General features: G+C 32.9%; 1 protein-coding gene across 18 annotated transcripts in view; it reads left to right on the forward strand.

Annotated features, from left to right (window-relative positions):
• The first annotated feature begins 3,983 nt into the window (after positions 1–3,983).
• LOC107850915 (small RNA degrading nuclease 5) overlaps positions 3,984–23,188 on the forward strand; it is a 57,450-nt gene continuing 38,245 nt past the window's right edge. Inside the window, exons 1-6 of one of the 18 annotated variants that reach the window (XM_016695741.2) lie at positions 3,990–4,290; positions 5,083–5,168; positions 5,311–5,606; positions 6,736–7,025; positions 7,119–7,412; positions 9,586–9,899. In XM_016695741.2, coding sequence (XP_016551227.1) covers positions 4,164–4,290; positions 5,083–5,168; positions 5,311–5,606; positions 6,736–6,787 — 561 coding nt within the window. In that variant the 5' untranslated portion in view covers positions 3,990–4,163 and the 3' untranslated portion in view covers positions 6,788–7,025; positions 7,119–7,412; positions 9,586–9,899. The other 17 variants (XM_047400443.1, XM_047400444.1, XM_047400442.1 and 14 more) reach the window with 17 other exon arrangements.

The following is a 23,188-nucleotide window of genomic DNA, read 5'->3' on the forward strand; positions in this document are numbered from 1 at the left end:
TACTCCCATACTTATTGTTCAGAATTTTTAGGAAATCCGTCTTAAAATAGCACAAGGGTTTATAATGAAAACCAATTATACTTCTCTCTACTTTAAATCATAAATAATATGGATTCTTATCTTAGCTTAGGTTCGGAAGATCAATCTTTCTTTAAAATATGATTGCTTGCTTATTAAAGCATGCTAATAAAATACTCTTCATGAAATATCAAAATTCATACTTGGGTTTAAAGCATATGCACTTAACTGATCACCATTTCATAATGAGGATTAATTCTTAACAATTATCTTGGAAACACTTGAAAATATCAATTCACAATAGGAATGTGCAATTCTTGATATAAATCCTCAATTCAATACATAAATAGGTGGGATAAACAAGATGCTTTAGGTATAAACTCCAGCTTGCAAATCATGTAATCTTTAATAAAATTCATGTTTTGGGGCACAAGAATGAAAGATTTGTCCTTGTTCAAACCCCACATACCTTGGATAATGAATTAAGTGAACAACTTTGCTTTTGAGACTCTATTTGTGCTCTTGAATGATGGTTCTTGGAATTCTTGTGTTGGGAATCTTGAATTAATTTGGAAAAGGGATGGTAGAATCTTGGGATTCTTGAGATTAATTATTGGAGCTTAGGGTTTTTGGTTGAGAGAAATCTTGAGAAATATATCATAAGATACTTGTAATAGCCCTAAATCTTGTATTTAGACAGAATTGGGGGTTGGGAAAAAGTCCAAATACCCTTTTTGACTTCTGAGCGAAATTGAAAAACAAACGTAACTGGGTACCGATTTAATGGGCCACCGAGACACGCCACTATTGCGGTGGCTCACTGGAAACTAACGAATGAGAAATTGGGGTCCTTCACGATGCGGAGCTATCGCATTGTCCCACTGAATTTTGACAATTGGGACCTAAAACTTCAACACAATGAGCCACCATCGTGGTGCCCTATAGAAATGCCATTTTGGCCTTCGACGCAACATGCCACTATCGCGTTGGGCTACTTAAATCGATAATTGGGAAAATGGACCTCTCCGCGATGCGCCAATATCGCGAAGGTCCACTGAAAATTGATAAATAGGAATTAGGACATCGCCGTGATGCGTCAACATCACGGTGGTCCACTGAAAAGTGACAATTATGAAATTGTCCTTCACCGCGATGCGGTGACTGCCCAGTTGACATGCTGTCAACTTAAAAATGCTCTAACTTCTTTACCGAGTGTCTGATCTGGGCGAATTTGGTATCGATGGAAAGCGTATTTAATTTCCACATAATGAAAAGTTTAAATCTAGAAAATTCTATGCGAAATAAATATTAATCATTTTGGAAGACATACCTTAATATTCTGTGAATGAATTTAAGCTAGAAAAAAAATTCAGGGTATTACAAGTATGTTAGTAGTGAATATAATATTGACGGAGTCGGAAGAGTAGTTGGATGATGTAAGTTATATAGGTAAAGTAATAATATTATTACAACCTTAGTTGAATTATATTTCATTCAAGATGTCATGATTTATTTTTCTTAATTCTATATTTTAATTATATGAACTAACACGGTTGACCGATGATGACTACCAGTACGTGTGGTTACACTGACCCTTCTCTTCTACATTCGTTATTGGAATGTAGACTGAATGCAAGTTAGTTTGCAGTTACTAGATGGATAACGATATTCAGCACTAACTTTTGCACTTTCTTCCTGGCAGATGTTAGAGTCTTTGTATTATTTATTTTATCGTCAGTCTGTGTTGTAATACGTAGCTCTTATACATGTCTGGCCAAGTTTTGGGATAGTGAATGACATTTGTAAGAAGTTTTTGAAAAATGTTTCTTTATTAGTATTTAATTTAATTTATTATATTTAATCCATTATTTCCTTAAAAATAGAAATCTTCCGCATATTTTTAGTTGGGTAATAAGGGTTCTCCTAGCTACTTATAACAGCATAGGTGCCCGCACCGTCCGTAAGTCTGGGTCTTGACACCGATCCAACATATACATATCCGTACCAGTATGGTATCCGATCCAATATATACATATCCGTACCGGCGTGGTATCCGATCCACCATAAAAAAGTAATATCGATATCAAATTTACACTACCTCACAACATACAATATGATGTACCAAGTTTACAAGTACACTTAAAATCATAAGACAATTCCATCAAGTAAATTTTCAATAATCATTTATACACGCCTCAATAATCCAAACATCATCAATTTCAAGCATTTCTGAATACCAATCAACAAGTATCCAATTTAGGAGTATACACACAATTAAATCGAGTCAAAACTCCAATTAAATCATAACCTACCTCAATTGAAGAATCCAAATGCAAGCTAATTTTTAAGGACCTTGCCCTTCTTTAAAGCTTTTGAATACTTAAAATCTGTTCAAGTACATAATTTCCATAAGAGTATGAACTAGTATGTTCACTAAAGTGGGTCATTATTCGACCCTCAATTTAAGTATTCTCACTCTGAGAATCCCAAACCCCAATTTATAAGCATTAAGGATATATAAACATTTAGAAGTTTTGCTCGGCTTATTTTTAAGTTAATTTATCTAATCTTGATGCCAAACCTACGCCTAGAATATTATCAGTGATGAGGCGTCAATAAAATTAGAGTTGAAGGAAATCTACACTATATTTGTTAACCTAAAAAGCAATAACTTTGTCATTAATATTCTATCATTAATACTTATTGATTAGCCACCCTTATTTCGTCATTATGCATGTCAATAACTATCAAAAATATTGATTATCTCCTCACACTCCTTGTAACCTTTATTAACTTACAATAAAATTGAAAATAATCACCAAATCAACAATACCTGAGAGCTTAGCCGTAAATGGGTTTTTCCCTTTCTCTGCGAACTACTTCTAGTTTTTCTCTTTTTGTTTTCTGCCACTTTTAGGTTATCAGCGTGGATGATAACCTTTCTTCTATTATTATTAAATAAACTAGTATATGTACCCGCACGTTGCACGGATAATATTAATGTATTACTATATAATCATTTAAGATATCGATGACTTGTATAAGCTTGTAAAATTATATTACATTAAATCAGTGCTATTATTATATTATTTCAATATATGCATGATCTATCACAAACCCGACCTTAACCAATGAATATGAATTGATACTAATATGTAATTGTCATAAAAAATACATGCCAATATTATACAATGTTCATTAATTTAATTTAGTTGATAATTTTTAGAATTTCATAAATGTTGGGGTATTTAATTTATTATTAGAGTTATTAATTTTTTTTTTAAAAAGGTGAAATTCTTATTAAATATTTAAAACCTTTTAGGTAACTCAAAGTAAATAGTAATTAGAAATAATAATTATTGATATCTGTGTATAAGCATTGTATTTTATATTCTATATTTATTCTTAATTGCAATTTGAAACGTTGTTAATACATATTAAATTTTATATGGTATATAGTGTATATTAATTATTATTTTTATTCAAACATTATATTTCTTTTTATATTTAAAGGGAAGAGTAAATGAGATGATTTATACACAAACAAAATATATATAAATTAATTTAGACCAAAAATTATAAAAGTTAAATATATTCTTAATTATTATTAAAATATATTAGACTTATTGAGAATAAGGAATTACAAATTATTGAAACTATTTAATTTAAGCAAAATAACATAAATATACACCTTAACTTAACATATTTACACAAATCGTCAAACTTATAAAGTAATTATAAAAACTCAAATTATTGAATATATCGAAAGCTAATTTATATATTGAAAATACTAAATTACAATTCTCAGTACTCATATAATTTTTAAATTTTCTTTAATTTAACACCAAAATTATAGGGATCTATGTTATTACTTTTGTTCAAAGTAAAATTATAAATATGAAAATGTATTGTGGTCCAATACATGATCCAAATCCAAAGGGCCCAAATAAATTAAAAATAAAATATAACAAAAAACCAAAAGGAAAGTAAAGTACTTGTACTTCTGGAAAGTTCATTCCTTGTTTCCAAAAAATCTGACTTCGTAATCTCCCCAGGAAAACCATCATTTTAACAATTATGCTTTTAAGCTTATTTGATGATTAAAAATTAACCATATTTTAATTTTCTCTGAAATTTAAGCATGTATGTTGTTAAGCAGACATAGATGTTTAATTTGTTGCTTGTTTAGAGCTGTGTCAAAAAAATATTGGTTTATATTTGAGTATTTGGCTCATATGATTAAGCAAGCTTGTATAGATCTTCTCCGTGAAGGTACTTTCTGTGTTTAGTTTCAAATTCGAGGTAAGTTATTTTTATATGCTTTGCATGAAGTTATATATAAAGTGAAGATTTCTGATTTATTTCTGTTGTATGAGTGCTACAATGTCCTGAGCTTAGGGTCTATGGGAAACAACTCTCTAATATTTTTGAAGTAGTGGTATGGATTGTATTTAATTTAATTTTTTAAGATCCAATATATGAAATTACACTATGTAGATTGAGTTGTTGTTGGTATGATCTCATCGATATAGATACCTTTTATCGTTTCTCTGTGTATAAATAATGAAATCTATAGAACTCTTTTAAATTCTCCTAAGTGTTAGTTTTGAATTTATGATTAAGAGATGTTTTTTTAATTGCATGTATTGATATAACAAAGTAATTATGGTTACTTCAAATTTCTGGGGTGTTGGATAATAGAAAGAATGACTGTTGATCTTGGATTTTTGAATTTTTTGTTTTTTAACCTTCCCTGTAATTGTTATTTTCTCTTTCCTTTTACATTTACTTTTAGAGATTGATTATTTGGTTCACACAAAGATATTGTTTCGCGGAATATTATTTCAGTAACTATTTTAAGTAAAATATGGTAGCATGAGGTTTATTCTTTAACTTTAGTATCATTGTTGCTAATGAGATGTTGATCAGAATTATATAATTCAAATTTCGCTTTGTGTTTAGCATACGACAATTCACAGTTCAAACTTTAACAATTTAGCTTTCATAAGATTAACTAAACAATTAGGAATGTTTATTATTGAATGGTAAACTGTGTCATGACAGGATATGGTAAAAGAGAAATAGATGAGGAATCATTACATGTATGCCGGAAAAGAAAAGCAACCGGAAAACTACTACACCTGATTCAGGTATTGAGCCTACACGTTCTTCCCGTATCTTTCAAAAGCCACTATTTAAGTGAGTCAAAAGAATCTAATTTGTAAGATTGTTAAAAAGCAGACTGGTTAAGAATCTGCCAGCTCACTATACTTGCATTACTTGTCTTCATAGGTCATGAATGAAAAATTACAGTTTGTCTGGATGCAATTTGCAGAGCTCTATGCATATGTGAGGAAGCAAGTCGATGACTCTGAGAAGCTAAATAAAAAGTTAGCAGAAATGCTAGCATTGCTCACTTGTGAAGAACAATCTAATAGCAGAAAAAGCATCAAATTTGATGTCACTCCAAAATCGAAGGATATCTTAAGTGGTATGAATCGCAGAGTCAAGAGCATTTACTCTAATCTTCCTCTAAATGCCATGCTTATTATTTGCACTGGTCATGGAGACACTGCATTTGTTCAAAGGTAAAATCTTTTTAAGTTGGATTGTTTGTTTTGAAGGAATAACAAATGCACAAACTCCTAGTCCTTTCACTGAATTAGATCTAAACGTAATGATAGTTATTTACTGGGTTTTAGGTGAAGTTTTAGATTTAACCTAGATATCGCTGGCATTCTTGATCGATGGTCTTGTCAAAATCTTTGAACATTCCTCATATTTTTAGTAGCTAAATGACATTTGTTGACAAAAAAATTAAGGTTGATTCACATATAGCAGTATAGGTTATTGAAAGCAATCATGTGATGGATCTTTCTATAAATAAATATGTTGTCTCAAGGCAGTTGTGCTAACAGAAGTTTTAGAAAAGAATCTGCCTCCTAAGGTTGTCTTGATAAAGCTTTGTTTGTCTATTTTTTAAAATAATGAGATAGACAACCATTAAGTTGCTTCTCACTTTGGTGTCGAGTCATCTTACTTAATACTGAACTCATTCATGATAAGTAAAAGAAGGCACAGAAACATTGTGCGGTTTGCCAAGAAGACTAATATCCCTGTGTTTCAAGTGAGGGAGACTATTGAACACCAAACTTTAACTTAGGACATCTGGTTGATGATATTTATTGCTGTAACTTAATTTAAGTTTGTTTGTCTTTTTTATCACTTTCGGTGGCTTTATTAAGTCACCTTCTCGTCCTCTCCTCCTTCGCAAAAAGTAAATTAAATTATTTCAACATTTTTATATAGTATGTTTTTATGACGGAGGTAAAAATAATAAGAGGAGTTTCACCTTTATTTGAGAGATATTTTTTTGTAATAAAGTAGAATGTTTCACTGCTCTCATTTTAAGATATTTTATCTTTTGATAATATTGGATATCGTCTTTCTGCATCACCTGTATGAGGAAGTGTTAGAAATACCTCTGAAATTCCTGCATAGAACAACAACAATATACCCATTATATTCCCATAAAGTGGGGAATTCTAGCATCACACAGATTGTTGAAATGGTTTTTGAATGTTGATTAGATTCAATAACTCATATCTAGAGGATTTCCATAGTAGTATACTTAAATATCTCTATGTAAATGATACTTCTTTAAAATGGCTTATCCTCTATCTCGAATCTTACTTAATCCTTCTTTGTAATGCATAGGTGGAGGAGATATTGTCTTTCTATCCATCCAACTATAAACAATCTGCAGTGATTTCTTTGTTGGATCTTGCGCAATAGCAATATGGAAGGCAGTTATTTCATAGATAGTTTATAAGATACTTCCATCTAAACAATTACTGTAGTGAAAGCTTCTGTCAGTTCTGAGTGACTCTGGCAAAGGATCTTCAATGGTTGATAACATATCTACTGTGAGGAGATGTGGTGCTGAATTGTCCAATACAATTCCAGTTTTATCTGACGATGAAGTTCTTTCAAAAGTCATTAAAGAGGTGAGTTAAAAGAATCTAATTTGTTAGATTGTTAAAAAGCAGACTGGTTAAGAATGTGCCAGCTCACTATACTTGCATTACTTGTCTTCATAGGTCAGGAATGAAGAAGTACATCTTGTCTGGGCACAATTTGCAGAGCACTATGCATATGTAAGGAACCAAGCAGATAACTCTGAGAAGCTAAATAAAAAGTTGGCAGAAATAATAGCATTGCTGACGTGTGAGGAACAGTCTAATAGCAGGAAAAGCATCAAATTTAATGTCACTCTGAAATCGAAGGATATCTTAAGTCGTATGAATCGCAGAGTCGAGCATTTACTCCAATCTTCTTCTAAATGCCATACTAATTGTTTGCACTGGTCATGGAGACACTGCACTAGTTCAAAGGTAAAATCTTTTTAAGTTGGATTGTTTGTTTTTAAGGAATAACAAATGCACAAACTTCTGGTCCTATCACTTAATTCGATCTAAATGTAGTGATAGTTATTTACTGGGTTTTATGTGAACATTGTAGCTCTAGCCTCGATATAGATGGCCTTCTTGATCGATGGTTTTGTCTAAATTTTAGAGTATCCCTCTTATTTTTGGTAGCTATATGACAATTGTTGACAAAAAAATTGAGATCGATTCACATATAGCAGTATAGGAGCTGGCTTATCATAGTTTAGCATCAACTTGTGTTTACTATAGTGAAAACTTGCTACTTTTTATTCACTTTACTGAATTAATGAAGGCAAGGTCATATTCCATGTCTTTAGAAGGCATTCTATATTCAGTAGTCAAGGCATACATGTATTAGATACTGGAATTTTTCAAAATGTTACATTTTTTTTTAAAGTGGTTGAAGAATTCAGGATTATCTATTTATCTCATATTTAAATATTATTTCATTCAACTTTCTTGTGAAATTGTTGTTTTCTGAAAAAATGAATTTCTTATTTAATTTTAAATTGTAGAATTTTTTTTTGAACACGGTGGTACAATCAATACTGGATAAGTTCGCACTTTGGAAACAAATTTTTAGCCAACAAATAACCAAAACCTTTTTTAGATATACCTCATGTTTCAACACAGAAAACCAATGACATAAGATAAGATTAATGATTTGAATAAAAAGAGTTGTATTTGCTTCAGTGGGAGAATGAAGAGTTGTAAACCACGAAACAACCACGCATATTCTTCGTTACATTATGCAAATATCTAATATAGTACTTGTTCGTAACTAAAATATGTTGTATTCATTACAAAATAAAATGAAACTAAATTGTAGAAAAGATTACAGTTGAACATGGACTGTCCTACTCATGTTTTTTCCCTTCTTAATCACTTTGCAAACCTTGTTGGTGGATTGTTTGTCATTACATTCATCATCATATTCCTGCATTGGCAATTTTCCTACAGATTTGCTTCTTTTGATATACTTTTTGATATACTGTTTATCTGCCGACTCAACACTTGTTTCTATTAGAGATGATCCATAACCTGTAGATTGTTCTTGATGGGAGTCTGTAATTGATTGCATAGTGTAAAACTGTGTTAGATAAGAATAAAACTCGTACTGATATTAGACTTTAATTAGTTTATTAATTTTGATAAATATTTTTATAATAATTATGTAAAAGATAAAATTATGTTTTTAATAATTATTACTCTCTTTCTTTTGTGTCTAGGTTGATATGGTAGAGAAAATATATAAGCAGGATGCAAAAATGCATGTTTGTGATGAAAAAGATGGATTTCCATCACAAAAGCTATGTTATTACTTCATTGCAAAATTGTTATATTTTTTTGAAAAGTTTACATTTAAACGCCTACAAATGCAACATATAATTACCTCAAAAAGCTCGTCACCTCCCTTGTTTTGTGCACCTTCAAACAGAGATTCCTAATTACATACAGTAATGTCATTAAAATAAAATTTAAATCTTTTATAGAAATTGAGATTTTTTTATATACGAAGTAGCACTTACAGTGTAGTGTATTTTAGTGAAGGATGGCAGTATTCCTTGAAAAGAGCTTCATCATCAACAAATTTTTCAACTTTATTTTTATACTAAACAAAGTTTTCCTGCCAGAGGGTTGACAAAATGTCTTCCTGCAAGTTAGGGTGACTCATAGTCGGTGTTAGTACATGTGGCACGGTACTAACACCCTTTCAACTAGGGTCACAGGTTGGACCCGAAATCAGTCTATATTGGGTTATGTCGGTTAGATGAACACTCCCACAGTTTCAGTCTCAGTATTCAGTAAAGAACTCAGTCAGTTCTATAGAACCATGGCTATCAATTATCAGTTACTCAGCCATCAGAATCAGTACTCAGTTTTCGTATAATCTCAGATACACGATGTGTACCTATATGCGCAGAATTGCCTGTTCATTATGTTCAGTAGTTACAGTTTTGCATGTACTCTCATCTAGTTACTTTATGATGTTCATGCAGTCAGTTATCATCTCATGCATATGAACCCATGTATATCAGTCTTACCTCATTTAGCATACCAGTACATTTCATATATTAATCGCATACTCTCTTTTGCACTATGATGTCTCATATCATAGGTTCAGACACTCAGTTTCCTAACCGTACTTAGCAGCTCAGGCTATCAGAAACAGATATAGTGGTGAGCACTTATATTTTGAGGACAAAGATTATCTATTTTAGTATTCCAGCAGTTCAGCAGTTATTTCAGTCGGAGTTAGTTGGGGGTTTGTTCAACTTTATATTTAGACAGTTAGAGACTTTTAGACTAGCATAGCCATTCATTTAGTTTTCAGATGTTATTATCAGTTATACTCAGTTATTATTTTAGTATTTTGAGAACCTTATGGCGTTTTCAGATTTCTTCTGTATATATGTTCCAGTATTACATTCAGTGCTCACAGCAGGTACCAACCATGAGTTAGCTTGTGGTCCTTCGGGGTCGTAAGCACCATGTGATGCCCAGGGTATAGACTCGGGGTGTTACAAACTTGGTATCATATCCTAAGGTTTTAAAGAGTCATAGGGAGTCTGAAAGTCGCGTCGAGTAGAGTCTTGTGCATGGGTGTGTAGTGCGCCACACTTATGGATAAGAGGCTATGAGGCATTTTTTTTTAGTAAAAGTTTCCTTCTTTCAGTTTCATAGCATACGAGTGAGCATGAGCTCAAGTTAAACTCTCTTTCTAATTCCAATCGTCCTTTTATTTACAGAATATGCCTCCTAGAAAGACTAATGGAAGAAGAAGTGAGAATCAACCTACACCTTTTCCCATTTAGGAAACCACCTGGGCGAGCATGTCTCTCATGCCGAGTTCAGAGATGCCTTCACTAACTTATCTCATAGTAGTAGCTCAGAACAATTAACAGACTGTCAGCCCATCCAATCCAGTGGCTAATACATCTGCAGCTAGGATCTAGGGTTTCACCCGAATGAACCCTTATTTGTTTTATGGATCCAAGTCTAATGAGGATCCGCAAGAGTTTCTTGATATGGTTTAGAAGGTTACTGACATCATGGGTATCACATCTAGTGAGAGTGCAGAGTTGGCTGCTTACTAGTTGTAGGATGTAGCTCACACCTGGTTTAAGTAGTGGAAAGGGGATAAAGGCACAAATGTAAGGCCTATAGAATGGGAGGAGTTTGCTATAACCTTCTTAGATAGATTCTTCCCTTTGGATCGAAGGAAATCTAAGGTATTGGAATTAATTAACTTAAAGCAAGGCAACATGAGTGTGAAGGAGTATTCCTTAAGTTTACTCAGCTAGCTAGGTATGCTTTTCATGTGGTCGCGGATAGCAAGTCTTTTATGAGCAAGTTCATGTCTAGAGTATTTGATAGTGTGGTCAAGGAGTGTAGGACCGTAATGTTGATTAAGGAAATAGACTTTTCTAGATTTATGGTCCTTGCTCAGCAAATCGAGGATGAGAAGGTTAAAGAGAAAGAAAGAGAGAGTAAGAGGGCTAGGACAGGTAGGTTTAATTTTGCTCAGTCAGAGGGTGGTATATATTCTCAGTTCAACCACAAGTGTTCAGCCTTAGTTTTGACTTCAAAGTGTTCCATTACTAAAGTTTAAGAGTGATAGTCGGGATGGGGCACCAGGATCCAAAACCCAGGGTAGTGTGAGCAGTGGTCGTACCCATTCTCTTTGTGGAGAGATTGTGGTAGAAATCATAAGGGTGTGTGTAGAGCGGGCGGTGATGTGTGTTTTGGATGTGTCGAGTTAGGACATAGAGTAAAAAAATGTCCTAAGGTGGGTCTGCGGAGTCGGCACAATTATCCTTTAGTTCCATCCAATCGCTCGACTCAGCAGGGCGCTACCTCCAGTGCCACTAGTGGTCAACTTTAGAACAGAGTTTATGTACTCCAGTCCCAGTATTATAAAAAAAGTTCCCCTGATGTGGTTATAGGTACACTTCAGGCCTTTCCCATTTTGTGCATGTTTTACTAGATCTTGGAGCTTCTCTTTGTTTTGTAACCCCTTACATAGCTGTCAACTTTGGAGTCAGTCCCGAAACCTTATCAGATCCCTTCTCAGTATCTATCCTAGTGGGTAAATCTATTATAGCCCGACGAATATACAAAAACTGTCCGGTTACGGTGTCTCAGAAAGTTACTTCAGTAGACTTTGTAGAGTTAGAGGTGATGGATTTTGACGTTATTCTTAGCATGGATTGGCTCCATTCATGCTATGCTTCATTTTATTGTAGAAATAGGGTTATTTATTTTTGGTGTCTCGATGAACCAATCTTTGTATGAAGGGGGTAACTCCTTAGCGCTTAGGAGTTAGATGTGATTTCAGCTTCCTTCCCAGAATCCTATAATAGCATATGATCTAGAGTTAGAAGCATGAAACCAGGAGTTTAGCAACAGTAGTAGAGTTGGGATGGTGTTATCTGAAGTTGAGCAGATTATATATTTCATAGGACTAGTCATATGAAAGGTGAATCAGTAGGCTTGAAGTAGTGTATACAAGAATTAAAGTTTGTTGATTGAAAACATGTGTTAATGTGATATTTGTAGGCTATGATGAAAGTAGAGTTATTAAAGAATTAGGGATATCCATGTCATGTGTTAGGATCTAAGTTGAATCTTTGAAGATTGAGTTAATAGAAAGAGGAGTTGTAAATTCTAAGTTAGTCAGTTCCTAAGTTGTTACATAATGTATTTGGGGTTATAGAAAGTTAAAAGTTCTATCTCAGAAGAAAGTATCAGTTGTATAGTTTTACACTTTCAGGTGCAGTCTTACAGGGTGAGTTTAGTGTCTCAGACTCTAGAGTAAAATGGTTTCAGTACAGTTTAGAGGTGTTGTTTAAGTGGTCCAAAGAATTAGAATAATGGATTTAAGCTAAGGGGGAGATAGTAGCAGAAGTAACGAAGTTAGACTCTCAGATCCTAGTAATGGTGCCAGTATGTGTAGGAAAGCAATGGGAGAGAAGATTCCCAACTCATTCTTATCTCAGTGCAAGGTTTCTCAGTCATCACAATATCTACTCATGCCTTACCTATCAGCCCTATGATCATAGCTCATATTTGTGCACTTTATATAAAATCATGTACACTTTCAGTTCTTAGTAGGAGGAGTTTCAGTTCACCCAGCAGTCCAAATCATATTCTATGAATTTATGAACTCCAAACTCAGGTTATGCAGCTCATGACTTATGTATTCATGCTTTATAGTGTGTTCAGTACTCATGCTACACTCCTAATGATCAGTGAAATTTAGGTTATATCAGGTATATCCTCAGTTTAGGCCTCTTGATAAATCCATGATGTTGATATTCTATTCCCCAAGCCTCTTTTAAGTGTAAAGTTTTTTATAGTGTTCATTCATGCTTCAGGTCCCCGTGTTTTAACCTTTCAGTGAACTCTCCTTATGAAATGATAGTAGTGGTGAGCAATTGCTTAGATGGGAGAGAGTAAATGTTCCATGTTAAGGAAAGATTGTTGCATGCTTGTTTTACTCGAGGCTATAGTTACGAAGATAAGCTTAAATTTCATGTTAGTGTGTAAGTTGCTAAATGCATTACACATTGGTGAATGGCTAGTAAGAGGTTGTATTTAGTTTTTAAAGGGAAAATCAAAATTATTCATGAGAAGAGAAGTTGTGAAAATGCAGGGTGTGTTGAATTCTTGATTCAGACTAATATTACAGTGTTAATTATAGCAAGTTTGATATGAAATCAGGATTTTGGCAAATACAAATTGCAGAAAAAAATAAATATAAAACAACCTTCAATGTTTCTTTTGGACAATATGAATAGAATGTAATGCCTTTTGGACTGAAAAATGTTCCATCTGAATTTCAGAAGATTATGAATAATATATTCAATCAATATAGTCATATTTTTATAGTCTACATAGATGATGTTTTAATATTTTCTGAAGATATCGATCAGCACATTAAACATCTCCAGACTTTTTAAAATATTGTCCAACAAAATAGACTACTAGTTAGTGCTAAAGATTAAATTATTCCAAACCTCTAATAGATTTCTTAGTCATGATTTATATCAAGGAACCTATAAACCCATCTGTAGAGCCATAGAATTCTCCTCTAAATTTTCAGATGAATTAACTGATAAAACCTAGCTTCTAAGATTCTTAGGAAGTCTCAAATATATTGCAGATTTTATTCCTAGTATTAGACAGGTTTGTAAACCCCTTTATCAGTATCTTAAGAAAATTTCAGTACCTTGGGAAACAGAGCACACTAATACAGTTCAAAAATTAAATCGATAATTCAAAAACTTCCATGTCTAGGGATACCGCATTCAGAGGCTCTTATAATTGTAGAAACCGATGCCTCATACATTGAATGTTGAGGCATCCTTAAACAAAAGATTTTCATAGGTTGAAGAAGACAAGAAACAACAAATGGTGGACCCCATGGGATCCACCCAAAAAACCATGTCACTTCAAGACAAAGAAGCACAAGTCTCCATGTCACAAAGGATAAAGACACATAAGACAACATGGTGGACACTTCAAAAATAATTAAAAGAAACATCTCTTCATAAGCCATCAAAAGCAAGGATCAACTATTCAACGCATATATAGTCACCAACTATCGGATTGGTGTAAAGAAAATAACATGTATTAGTAATATAGATAGATGTAAAAGAGAGAACGTTTATAAGATATGAGTCAGTGCTTCCGAGGCCTCTTTAAAGGCTTTCAACTTGTAATATGAGAGCATCTAAAATTTCTCCAACTCAGAAAAACTCTCTACCATCTCCCATATTTCCAGGCTGCCTCTATAATTTCTCTTTCATTTCCCTAATCAATTTAAAGTTTTTGTAAGTATAAATTTCTCTCTTTCTCTACTGTTTTAATTAACTTTGCTTTTATATTTGTTTTGTTCTAATTTTGTTGTTATAAAGTTTAATTTGAAAGTTCAAAATACTTTCAAAGATTAAACTATTTTAAACTGTTATTTTGCTCCCCGTTTTCCCGATCTGTCCCCTAAATGATATCAGAGCCAAGTTTCCTAGTAGGGTGAGTATGAGTAGGAGCGGCTAAAGCATTACGCTGTCCTAGAGCCAGTTGAAATTAGTGTTACTCCTGGAATAATCATTTTTCTGGTTAGTAATTACTGTTGTTCTTCCTCTATGTTCTTAGTTTTATTCTTTAAGTTGGGTAGCCATTTAATAGTAGTTTAGACGTTGGCAAAATTAGAATTTTTCGTTGGATTAGCTCAGAGTATATGGAAAAATAGAGCCGAACCCGGAGGGTGTTCCTATCGCCAATCCTATAGGAATAAAATAAAGAAATTTTAGAAGAACTAAATTAGTAATTACTATACTCAAAAATAATTATTGTAGAAGTAATATGTAAAGTAGATTTGGTCCTAGGATAGTGTTTTCTCTCACATCTGCAAAAATCCTAATGAATACTCCAACCAACCAAAACGTAATAAATAGTGTTAATATTTCTGCTATTTTTAGTAAAATTACTAAAATAGAAAGTGATTTACAAAATTAAAATATTCCAAAAGAAAGTTTTAATAGAGTCTATAAAACTGGACACTTTGATTTTGTAAAAAAATATTATATAAAAACTTTTGAATCTATTGTTGCAATTAATAGAAATTTTGAGACTATTGAATTATTAACAATTGAAGATATTAATAGATATAGAGAAAACTACAAGTTTCTTCACATAGGTCTCGTTCAAGTAGCAGTTAAACCATTATATAGATTAGGTTTAGATGTTCCTATATGTCTACTTTTAAGAGATAATAGTTTATTAAATTTTGATGATTCATTATTATTTTATCCCTTTTTAACTAGAAGGGTTGGAAAACATTGATTTTGTCTTTTTAAACTATTTCAAAACTTTAAAGAAAATTTCAAAACAATTTAAGAAATTACAGAGTCGCCACTTAATTTATTTGAAAAGAAATTATGAAAAACTTTAAAATAAAATCCTAAGTCTCAAAATAGAAAAAGACTTAGGCTTTTAAGAAAGTCTCGGGTAAGAAGTTCTTTAACGTTTTAGGAAGGTTTTTAAGACACGTAAAATGTTCGCTAATTTGCGGTTATCCGGACTATTTGAAAACCACTTTGACTAACATCGGAAAAAGAGAAGTTGGTTTTTGAAAAGAAAGTGATTAAGAAAATATTTTTTGAGGTTTATGCAAATCAGTTTTTTAATGACTTAGTAGAGAATTTAACTAGAACTAAGAACAATAATAACAACTAGCACGTAAAATGAGATGGGGAAAACTAAAAGAATTAGGTCATTAAGCCCAAATCAATAAACCTATCCTATGCTAATTTGGATTTTCAGCCCATCATCACCTATCCTAATCTAAATATTGGGCTTTCAGCCCACAACCTGCTTTTCATGTATTAATTTACAACTTTGGCTTCAAGGCCCAAATGAATTAATAAATAGATAAATACGTAAATCAATAAAGAATGGGACAATAATAAAATTCGAGACTTTTCAAGTCTCTTTGAGACCTCATCAATGGGTTTTGATCCATTTTTCTTCTTATTCCATTTTCTTGCACCCACATGCCATATGGTCGACTTTGGATTTAAACTTCGAACTTGACTCAAAGAGGTGGGCCTCATTGTCCCATTACAAAATGCAAGAGGAGAGGAGTCTATTTGAACCTGAGACATTTTTTGCATGCAAAGAAAAGATAAAGAAATTAATATATATTCAAGGCATAAAAGTGACATATTTTAGAGCAAAAGAAAATATCAAGAACCAATCTTTGAGTGACAATGATAAGCACACTTGCACACGTATAACAAGAATGAGAGTCAACAGATAAAATGCAAAGTAAAGACACTCACTTACATGCCTCATGATTTATGTTCATTTTAAGAATGAATAAAGGTAAAAGGCCATATTCAATGAATTAATGTGAGAACAAACAACGTAAGCTTGCGAAAGTAAAGGGATGAGGCAATAAGAAAAATAACCATGACTTTTAAAATTTAACAAAATAGACACTAATCCAAATAACAAAATAAAATAAAGGCTAACTTTTCAAGAAAGGGAATCTTTAAATTTCAATCAAGGCAACATTAATGAAGATTCATACATCTAAATTACAACCAACATTTTAGGAGAAAACGTGTAACGACCTATGGTTTATCTTTCTAAGACATTGTTAATTCTCTTTTGATATTATGAATCAAAGAGAGACACGAATCAAGTCTTTACACACACAAAGAGCACATATAACAATCTAAAGGGAGTAAGAAAATTAGAATAAAAGTTTAGCATTTCTAAATGTGAAATATCATTCAACAATCATACTATGCGTGACTCAAAAATATCTAAATAATTCTATTTAGCCACAAAAGCCCAAACTTTCTATTCATTTTAACAAGTCAACATGTGAAAAAAGGAATAAACATCTTGGATGAAAAATAGCTAGCACCTTCATCTCTCATATGAGGATTTTGAAATCCATTAAAATAATTAGCAAGCAAATGACAAGTTCTTGACTTAACCAATTACTATTTTATTAAGGCAAAATAAACAATAACAACTATTCTTTTTGACATAAAGAAAACAACTTTACATGCTAAAAACAAATATATCCGTCAACAATGGATTAAATAAAGCACAAGAACGTCTTTTACGCAAAGATTGAAACTTTATCCATAATAATTAAAGAATAAAGTCTAAAAGGAGAAACAATCAATATTAACTATTCTTTTCAACATAAAGGAAACAACTGTACATGCTAAAAATAAACATATCCATTAACAATGAATTTAAACAAAGTATAAATACATATTTTAAGCAAAGATTGAAACTTTATCGATAATAATCAAAGAATAAAGTCAAAAGGTACGCAACTATTGCTAGCTCATTTTTATATCATGCTCATGAAAATAATCATAGTAACGATACCACAACGTCCTATGGCCTTCAAGTCCATTTACAGTAAACAATATTAGCAAACAAAATTATAACTATGAACTACGGAGAAGTAAAAATAAAGAAGAAAATGCTAATAAAAAATAAAAAAAATAGAGAAAGGTGGGTTTACCTATTTTGGGGCAGCAAAATGGGACTACAAACTTTCTTCGGAGTCTTGATCACCACCGAAAAATGTTCAACTTGAGAACTTCGATTAGCCTATGAATTTTATGGAAAAGAAAAGTTTTTTACTAAAATAAAAACTCTAATTTGCTCAAAGTTTTTTTTTTGCCAACCTTGAAACTTGGTCTTTCTACCAAAATAATGGTAGTATTTATAGAAAATGATGGGGATTCAATTATTTTCATCCATCAATGTGGGAGAGAGATTTAAGGGTGTTTTAGAAATTTTAAAATTGAAGATAAGATGGGGGAAAATTGTATAGTACAATTTTTGAATTTCAAAATTGAAAAAAGGACAAGGTTGATGGGAGAATTATACAATGTAGTATAATTTTTGAATTTCAAAATTTGAATTTGAAAAAAGACAAGGTTGAGGGGGAATTGTACAATGTAGTACAATTTTTGAATTTCAATATTGGAAAAAGGACAAAGTTGAGGGGAAAATTGTACAATGTAGTACAATTTTTGAAATTATTTTTGGTGAAAATTGGGTAGAAGTTATGAGAGTTTTTGGAAATTTTGGGGTTATTTAAAATATAACCCCACTTGAGATTTAAAATTTAGACAAATTTATTTAATTTTTATCAAATTAAAAATCATTTGGTGGATTGCATTCCCATTATGGCCAATTTGATTTCAATTATGGCGAAATATAATAGATTGGATAAATTAAATTGAAATTCGATACGAATTAATACTTCTTTTAATCCCGAGCTTTTTGATTTAATAAAATCAAACACATATTTATTCAAATAAATTATTTTTGAGAGTAAATTATATTTAAATCAAAATTTTATCCGTTTAAATAATTTTCAAGCTTATCTACGTAAAAGCTCAAATTTTGATAAAAATATTCATTCAAGCAATAAAATTTATATAATCTCGTATATGTGAATACAAAAATATATAATCGTCACTTAAATGACAAAATTAACCTAAATAAATATTTTAGAGAACATTTATTTGGATTAAATAAATATTTCACTTTTACTTAAAATTAAAGAAACCCAGGATTAAATTTAGTTATGGAGGACAAAAATTAGGTGTCAACAACTACCCCCTCCCTTTGGGTAGAGTGGATGCAAATAATCCTGGGTAAAGGGAGTTTGACATTCCTAATTTTTGTCTGACCATAAATTCATTTCTAAGAGAGGTTAGTTTTTGCACGAGTTTCATGGGTTTATGGCCGAACCTCGGTATCAAGTTTCCTACATATCTCAGGTTACGTGAGAATTCAGGCTACTTGTAGTTCATAAAGCTTGATATAAAGTACAATTTTCAAAAAATTCACAAGTTATCTTGGTTTTCAATTTTTCGTAAACTTAAAAAGTTGGAGAATAAAGGGATTTGGGGGAGGTTAGAATGCAGTCGAGTTTTCTATATAGACCTCAACCTATATATCCTTGAGACTTAGGAAATTAGACTGCTTGTAGTTCAACTCAATCGGGAGAAAAGATAGTCTTTTATTTTAGACGATCTTTAGTTTGGAATAAGTGATAAGTTGATCAAGTTGTGGAAAAAGAGGCTTGTAACCTTTTTATTATGAATGTGGATCTCTTCACATCCATAGGTAAAAACTTAGTTGGCTATAATTTCCAAAACTCTAGGTATGTTGTCCCCCGAATTTAAAAGAAAGAGAAGGTTACCCTCGGTATGAGTTTAGAAATGTCCCAAAGGAAAAGCTGAAACCAGAATACCAAAGAATACCCATATGACTTCTAATAGGGGTATGGTTGGATGGTGGTGGTGATCATCCTTTAGCTCGTGCCTAAAGAGTTTGACGTCCCTCTCTAGACTATGTCCCATTTTGCTGCTAAGAAAAAGTTTCATGTTGTGTTGCGTCCTTTATGGAGTGGTTCGCACCATATCTCCACGCGAGTTGTTATTAAAAAAGCAAAGCCATTCTCTCATGTACCTATTTGTAAGGAAATAACTTGCAATAATAAACACAAAAACCCTCTTAATTGTTGAATAAGATAGTTCATTTGTCGATTGAGCATGTATTCAAAGTGGGGCGACCCTCTTGGGCACCAATGACACTTTATGCCAAATGGTCCCTACAACCGTATTATATTATACTGATGTGGAAACCCTTTTGGTGACTTGTAATGTTTGTTGTATGTGGAATGATAACTTCTCCGGTTATTGATACTAATTTTTTGCATGTGACCTCGGGTAAGTTTTGCACATCTTTTGTGTCAATAAAACTTATAGATTTTTCTTGAATTATCAATCTTTGGATAATCTTGCGTATTATTTGATGTTGGATATGAGGCGACTTATAGATATCCTTTGAATTGCTAGCTTTTAGGTAATCCTGCACATTATCTGACCTTGGATAAGAGATGCCTTATAGATATCCCTCTAATTGCTAACTCTTAGGTATTCCCGCACATCATCTGACCTTGGATACAATATGACTAATAGATATCTCTCAAATTGCTAGTATTTAGGTAATCCTGCACATAATCGTTCTTGTATATGATGCAGTTTATAGAGAACCCTTGGACATATCATTTTGATAATCTCGCATATCTCTAGTAAGGATTTAGTTGCGACTTATGGATGACCTTCAAACTATCGATCTTAGGTTAACCTTACACACTATCCAGTTAGGATGTTGTTGCGTCTTACAGATGACCTATGGGCTATCAACTCATAGGTAATCTTGCACACTATCCTATTTCAAATAATATGTCTTATAGATGACCCTAGGATTGTCAATTTCTAAGAAGTCTCATATATCGTTTCCTTTAAGATAGCGACTTAAAGACGTCCCTTCAAATCATGAGATTTTTATGCATTCAAATGCTGATTCATGATGAGATATACTTGACGCCAACGTTTGTGTCTTGCGTGTCAACAGATATTAAATACCAATGATATCATCAGCATCAGTGTATTCTATCTCGCGTGTCAATAGATATTAGATGCTAATGATATCCTTGATGTCATGTATGCTATCTCGCATGTCAATAAATATTAAAGGCTGATGTTATCCTCGACACCACCATATGCTGTCTCACGTGTTAATAAATATTAAATGATTATGATATCCTCAACGCCAGCGTATGCTATCACACGTGTCAACAGATATTAAATGCTGATGATATCTTCGATGTTAGTGTATGCTATCTGACGCATCAACAAATATTAAATACTGATGATATCCTCGATTCCAGTATATACTATTTTGCGTGTCAACAAATATTAAATATTGATGATACCCTCGATGCCAGCTTATGCTATCTCGCGTGTCAACAGATATTAAATGTTGATGATATCCTCAACGTTAGTAAATGCTATCTCATGTGTCAATAGATATTAGTTCTCCAAAACTTCTTCCAAGGCCAGTCTTTATCGTCTTGCATGGTAAGCGATTATGGAGACTTAGTTGAATGGCATGATGTCCCTCTTGGTGATGAAATAATATGAAATGACCCTCTTGACAATGGAATAAAATAAAATGGCTCTTTCAGAAATGACATGAAATGGACCTCTTGGCGATGATATAAAATGGCCCTCTCGACAGTGGCATGAAATTTCCCTTTCGATAATGAGATGATATGAAATGGCCCTCTTGGCAATGAGATGATATGAAATGGACTTTTTAGCAATGACATGAAATGTCCCTCTAGGCAATGAGATGATATGAAAAGGCCCTCTCGGCATGTCTTTCTTGGCAATGGAATAAAATGAAATGGACCTCTCAGCAATGGCATGAAATGACACTCTCGGCGATGATATGAAATAGCCTTCTCGACAATGGCATAAAATGGCCCTTTCAGCGATGATATGAAAGGGCCCTCTCGACAATGGAATAAAATGTACTTCTTGATGATGATATGAAATAGCCCTCTTGGCAATGGCATGAAATGTCCCTTTCGGCAATGAGATAATATAAATGTCTCTCTTGGCGATGAGATGATATGAAATGGCCATCTTGGTAATGGCATAAAATGTCCCTCTCGGTAATGAGATGATATGAAATGACCCTCTCAGCATGGCCTTCTTGGCAATGGAATGAAATAAAATGGCCCTCTCGGCAATGGTATAAAATGGACATCTCAACAATGGCATGAAATATGAAATGTCCCTCTTGGCGATGAGATGATATGAAATGTCCCTCTCGACAATGATATGATATAAAATGGCCCTCTCGGCATGGCCCTCTTGGTAATAGAATAAAATAAAATGGCTCTCTCGGCAATGGCATGAAATGACACTCTCGATGATGATATGAAATGGCCCTCTCGACAATGGCATGAAATGGCCGTCTCGGCAGTGGCATAAAATGGCCCTCTCTGTGATGATATGAAATAGCCCTCTCAGCAAATAGCATGAAATGTCCCTCTCAGCAATGAGATAATAGGAAATGGCCCTCTCGGCATGGCATGATATAAAATGGTTCTTTCGGTGATTTGAAAATACTTTCACCTGATTCCTTTTGTCTGTGTTTTGCTTTCTATATGTACCTGTACTCAAGGTAGATAGTTAGTAGATACAATGTCGCTCTCATTGGATACCACAGTAAACCTTTATGATAGTTTAATAACAAATACTAAGCATCATAGTTTGAATGACTTATTCCGCTATTAATCTTCTTTTTTTGAAGAAATAATTAAATAAAAGATCCATCGGATGCAAGTAAATGGGGAAAAATCCTTGTTTGGGGATTACTCAAATGTCGTTTGCTTCGCTCAAGGCAAATTTTGAGGATGAGTTTTTGTTCTTCCTCCTATTGAGTGATCCTTGATTGTTGTATTTATCGTGCCGGCTCCCTTGAATGCACCTACGCTCAAGGTAAATATTTAGTAGACACAGAGTCATTTTTTCTAGCGACTATTTTTAGAAAAATTCTAAATATAATATTCACAAAAAAGATAAGGCGCCTTGCTTATCCTTCATGGTCTTGAGAAATGAGATAGACAATTCCGAAGGTCCTTGATAAATGGGTAATAAACCTATTTTTGGGGCTACCTGAAAATACCATTATTGAGCATTATATGCTTTGGTGTGGCTTGCAACTCTCCCAGCGATTTTTTTTTATTGAAAATGAATCCGATTTTGTGTATTGATCCCTGCATCCACAGAAAAATGATTATTCTTGAGTGAAACTACTCCGTGTTGACCTCCTCCGATCTTTGGTTTGCTCCTCGCCATCTTTCGGGTACTTTGTCATGTTGGGACTTCCACCCTGACTCCCTGTAGTAATAGATACCTATGCAATCACTAAATAAAAAGATTTGTATAGAATTTCGAAAGTAGTTTTAATTTTAAAAACTAGTTTCAAAACTTCTGCAAAAGATTTAGAAAATCACCACTAGTCATGTCATGTATAGCTCAACGAACATCTTTCTCTTGGTTTTGATTGTATCTGATGTCTGGTGGAGGAATTCCAACGATTCATCATCGTCATTGAGAGTTTCTATCAAAAGTTCTTTCATAGCCAAAGATTTAGTCTACCTAGACTTTGTCGCAGCTGGTGACTTCTAAAGCTTGACTTTAACCTCTGGAGTTGGGGAACTTGAGATATATGCCAGTGTTTAGTGGAAATTTTAAGGACTTCCTCAAAATTTTTACCTCAGTTTAAAGTTGTTTGAGATGATTTCA

Source organism: Capsicum annuum, chromosome 12 (assembly GCF_002878395.1).
Source record: "Capsicum annuum cultivar UCD-10X-F1 chromosome 12, UCD10Xv1.1, whole genome shotgun sequence".
Lineage (NCBI taxonomy): Eukaryota > Viridiplantae > Streptophyta > Magnoliopsida > Solanales > Solanaceae > Capsicum > Capsicum annuum.